The sequence below is a fragment of the Pinus tabuliformis genome, chromosome 3_1 (genome assembly GCF_031772625.1).
Source record: "Pinus tabuliformis cultivar Carrire ecotype Pingquan chromosome 3_1, CPIR1, whole genome shotgun sequence".
Lineage (NCBI taxonomy): Eukaryota > Viridiplantae > Streptophyta > Pinopsida > Pinales > Pinaceae > Pinus > Pinus tabuliformis.
In genome coordinates, this window is record NC_142301.1 from 981,344,192 (window position 1) to 981,349,837 (window position 5,646).

Sequence of the window (5,646 nt, forward strand, 5' to 3'; positions counted from 1 at the left end):
GATCCATGTTGACGGAGGTCCATTTGCATTGTTTTCTATAGGGTTTCCAACCAGCTTCTCCCTCACAGGTTCCAAAGGTTTGGCAAGCTAACCTTTGCACCCTTCCCTACGAAATTTTATAACCAGTTTCCATAATGGCGATATAAGGTTTGCTAACAAACCTAATACTATTTTTGTGCTAAGTTTCCAGCTTTCATTTTTATTTACTTGGGGTTTTGATACTGATATGCAACTAGAAAAAGTGGCTTGGTTTTGGTTGTCGTGGGTGATGGCTCCAACAGAAAGAGGTCGAAATCAGGTATTCACTATTAACCCTCATTGGGTTATGCAAGACTCCATTATGGCTCGGTATTATCTACGAAATTGGTGGAATGGTTATGATATGTTACCTACAGTTCAACAACTCTCCTTTTTTAAATGATTTCATGTCTGCACAAGTGTTACACCTCTTGTTTCGCTTATGGCTGAAAAATTTCCAATAGTCATGCTCAAGATTATATTACTCTGTGTTTTCCAGGTATTTCATAGACTTATGGTGACATGAAGAGTTAAGGTTTGCTTGTCCTGTTTCATTAGAAGTGTAAATGGTCGTAATGGCCAGTTGATCCTAAGAGGCTATTCCAGTTTTTAGCCTCCATTGATGCATCTATTAGACTTGGTTATTAATTTTGGGTCTGTAATGTAATTTCCTTAAGTTTCGCTCCTTCTCAGATAGTTGGGGTTTTAGAAGGAAAATTAACTCGGGTCAAAACCTTTTTCTCAATATAGTTGGGTCAGACTCTGGCATTATGGATTCAACACAATTAAACTGACTCTATATGGTTAATAGTACTACAATCCTAATCATTTAATGGTTATAGTGGTTTCTATATTGTGAATGGTGCTACCTTGTCAATCGTTAGAGGGGTTGAAACTGAGAATTCGATTGAATGTCTTTTGCTAAGATTATGAATGTGGTTCTTATTACTATTTTTTACTTCCTACAATTGTCTCATTCTTTATAGTATCATAGACTTATTCCTCTTGAATTTCTAGGCCATATCACCTCTCCAATCCCCAAGACTCTTGAGCCATATTTCCAGTTCTTTTTTATTCCCATTTGTCGTTCAATTTTTTTTTTTTTTTATCTCTAGTAACATAGGCAACTCCAGCATTTCTTTGTCAGGTAGTGGGAATGACCTACATCTTAATATGATCATAACCTTTCATTTTACCAAAATAGATGGAATGAAACTCCAAAGTATGAAGATAAAGTATACTACGATCTACTGAGAACAAACTAAATTTGTAGTCTATATTTGTCGCTTAAGACAACCATCCGAGAACATGGTGATATTAATTGTGTTCAAAATTGGTTACATCTATTTGCAGCTTTGCAAGCACAGAATGATCCTCATATGAAAGGAAAGGAGTCCATCTCACTTTTTTCATAACCTATATGGACTTGTTCTAGGAGATTCCATGGCACTCCCATGTTGTATGGACACCTGATATTATAGATATTATTATTACGTCGTAGGTGTGGCTTATAGGGCAGTGAGGAATTTTGATTTTTTAATAATTGAATGGATAAAATTTGATTCCACAACAACGACCAATCAAGATTCCACATCTCAAACACCCTAAAAAGATCTAAACAACAACAAACCCACCAAAAAAGTGTGAGTTCAAAATAAATGAGAACAAATTTCAAATCCAAACCACAACACCTAGACGAGATCCTACATCAAAGCACCCTGACCAGATCTCAAAAATCACGCATCTACTTGAAAACATCTATTAAAAAATAGAAAGTGACAAAGAAATGAGGAAAGAATCCAGATCCAAATCACAACATATAAGCAAGATCCCATTTCAAAAACTATAGACGAGATCTCAACATCCCCACCACGCCCACCTGAAAACATCTATTAAAAACATCGGGTTTTTTTATGAAAAAGCACAAAGAGCATGGCTATGACATTAATTGTTGAAATTGGACACTGTTATGACATGCATAACCCACTCCACCATATGTTTCATGAGGTTTAATGTAACGGGGCTAGGTACAAGCAATGGGGAGTTCTAACAAATATAAATGGATCATACACAACAATATAATCAAGGGATTGGTATGCCTGAGAAATCTAGTATGTACAAGCAATGGTTGCAGGGAATTAGAAATATTTACCTGGTTTATAAAGGAGAAAACATGACGAAACTTGGGTGGCCAATTGCACAACCCAAGTTCATTAGGAGTCCTTCTGCAAGAATAGTGATGCCATTGTTGGTGCCAAGGAACACCCACCTATCAGACTAAGGCTTGATGGTAATCTTCTTAACACGAGGGAAAGTTTCAAGGCCTTGCATATCAATCACATTTCAAGGTGACCGATGTTACAAATAATGGCATTGTTCTTCAGTTTCCTCATGTGATCTACCATGATGATGTCATTGTTGCCAGTGGTTGTCACAAAGATATCAACAGTGATAAGTACATCCTCAAGGGTGAGAATAGGAGGGCCTTCCATAAGCGCTTGCACGACACAGATATTATCAATCTCTATAACAATGACCCTAGCTCCAACGACTTTCAAGGTTACAGCGCAACCCTTGCCAACATCTCCAAACCCACAAACAACAACAATCTTACCAGCAATCATGACATATGTGGCTCTCATAAGACCGTCTCGGAGAGAGTGCCAACATCCATACAAGTTGTCAAACTACAAAAGAAGAAAGAAAATCATAATCAACACAAACTACGTCTCAAATAGAAAAATTTTGAAGAAAAAAAAGATCTGAGAAATCTGTCCCTAGATCTATAATTCATAATAATTCAAAACTTCGATGCAAGTCCAATCAACTTTCAAAACCTTAGTTAATATTAACCCATCATAACCAGATAACTGAATATATGTAACGGTCCTTGATTTTAAATACAAAGATGCTTCTACACCCACCATGAACTCACATTGATTCAACACCTTCGAAATTGAATTTTTTTTAATCTAGTGGAAACTAGTGAATCCTAAAATCTAATGCAATGCAAGCTAACTATACAAAAAGCATCATGATGTGATCTCAATGACATCGAAGAATCAAGGAAACTAACAAGAGCAGTGAAACTCATAACATCATGAATGAGACCAAAATTTCCCCAAGGCCATATCAGATCCAACATCAGGAAGCTGGTATCACATGATTAATATTAGTATTAAGATTGGGATACTTCGTAATGATCTAAGCAAATATAAGATAATATTGTTGAAACTGATAAACAGGAGTCTGAAATTTACCATATTATACTATAAATATGTATAACAGTTTGATGATGAGATCCTAACTTCTTTAAAACAACCACAAAACTCATTGCTAGAACAAAAAACACAATAGCTAATCAAGATTCCACATCTCAAACACCCTAACAAGATCTAAACAACAACAAATCCACCAAAAAAGTGTGAGTTCAAAAGAAATGAGAACAAATTTCAAATCCAAACCACAACACCTAGACAAGATCCTACTTCAAAGCACCCTGACCAAATCTCAAAAATCACGCATCTACCTAAAAACATCTATTAAAAAACAACAAGCGACAAAGAAATGAGGCAAGAATCCAAATCCAAATCACAACATATAAGAAAGATCCCATTTCAAAAACTCTAGATGAGATCTCAACATCCCCACCACACCCACCTGAAAACATCTATTAAAAAACAACAGAATGTTTATGAAAAAGCACAGAGAGCATGGCTATGACATTAATTGGTGAAATTGGACACTACTATGACATGCATGACCCACTCCATCATATGTTGCATGAGTTTTAATGTAACGGGGCTAGGAACAGGAATGGGGATTTCTCCCAAATAGCAGTGGATCATACACAACAATATAATCAAGGGATTGGTATGCCTAAGCAATCTAGTATGTACAAGCAATGGCTGCAGGGCATTAGAAATATTTACCTGGTTTGTAAAGGAGCAAGATATGACAAAACTTGGGTGGCAAGTTTCAAAACCCAAGTTCATCAGACGTCCCTCTGCAAGAACAATGATGCCACTATTGGTGTCAGGGAACACCCACCTATCAGTCTGAGGCTTGTTATTAGGAATAAATAATAATTTTAGGGAAAAAATAATGTTAGCTCAGGAATAAAGAAATTTCTAAAATGTAAATAGAACCCACATTTGTTTAGGGGCTGAACAAATAAAGGGAGGTTGCATCAATAGAGTGGTGACCGACCACCTGAGTGAGTTGAGCATGAAGATGCGTGCAATTGGGGCATGGTTTGATGGGAGCCACATGTAACATATCCCCATAAAAGAAACTTTATTTTGAGAACAATTTACTGATATTATAAGTATTATGATAACTCATAGGTCATTTACTATTTCACATAAATATACATATATCACTTACCATTTCACATAAATATACTAATATCACATAATGTTTTGTTTTAAAGTCATGGTTTGAAATATTATTTGCATCACGACGAAGTTCGTAATATTTTTGGCTTATGATGTAACCCTCACCCAGCCAACCTTGGGTTTTGGTAACCCAGGCTCCGCGAATGTTCTAGGCTCCCCTAAGTGATGGCCTCTTGGATTTCTACCCTCTGAAGGATCAACAAAAAACCAACACCATCCGATCACCTTGGGATTACCCTCTGATCGACGACTGCAGTGTTTTGGTTCTCCATCATCGGCTGAGGAGGTTTGTAGGTCGGTAGAGAGTAATTACCCTCGGCGGTTGTGCAAACCAAACCCTCATTCTACCAATTCACAACTTGCTCCACACCACTCTACAAATCTGGTTAGTTTGTGGTTTTGTCTACTGGTTTGCTAGGTAGAGTGTATCACTGCTACCTTCTGACATCCACAACATGCTAGGCAATGCCCAAATTCACACTCTCCCTCCAGAAATGCCTTGGTACAACCTTGTTCTCAGAATTATTAGTTAGCGTTACAACCTTTAGGCTTAGTTTAATTACTGTACATATTTTATTAACTTATTTTGTGTACATATGCAAGGTAATGCCATTGTGGAGGTCTTTGTCAACGGAAAACCCTCGGACTTAGGGTACCCATTTTCCCCTTTCAGCAATCAATCAACGGTGTGGCTTGCAATGTTTCTCTCCCTATTTCAAGGTAACTGTCATGATTTTTATTTTCTTTCCTGCGTCACTACTAATTCCATATTTTTGTTTATTACCCATTTCTCTCTCGTGCTGTAGGGAACCCAGTGCACATTTCAACCCTTCATGGGAGCCATTTCGCCGAGGTTCCTTCAAATGCGCTCGCTCTGGTTTCCAAGTTTCAGTTCTATTAAAAAATTAAACTCCACAAAGGTAATGTTAAACCTTTATTAGCATGAGGAGGAGGTATTGCTGCAAGTTGAGGGTTTCTCCTCCAAGTTGAATCCTTGGAAGTTTTATATAGTTTATGAGCAAAAAAACTTTTACTTATCTCGCTACGGTGAGGGTATGTGTTAAGTTATGGTTTGAAGCTATTTGTTTTTCCAGCATTGTGTTTACTAATGTCGAGTGTGGTTTTAACCCTCCTCCTTGATTTTACTGTTAAAAGGCTTGAGATGTGAGCATTTCGGTTGTCGACTGTGATAATGGTTTAAATTATTTTCTTTGTAATGGAATTTTCAAGC

General features: G+C 37.1%; 1 protein-coding gene across 1 annotated transcript; it reads right to left on the bottom strand.

The window, feature by feature from the left end:
- Positions 1-2,354: 2,354 nt before the first annotated feature.
- Positions 2,355-4,687, bottom strand: LOC149191126 (adenosylhomocysteinase-like). Its single transcript, XM_089410674.1, has 2 exons — positions 4,652-4,687; positions 2,355-2,705 (listed from the first exon to the last, which is right to left on the bottom strand). The coding sequence occupies exons 1-2, from the start codon at positions 4,685-4,687 to the stop codon at positions 2,355-2,357; spliced, it is 387 nt and encodes a 128-aa protein (XP_089266800.1).
- Between the last annotated feature and the right edge of the window lie 959 nt (positions 4,688-5,646).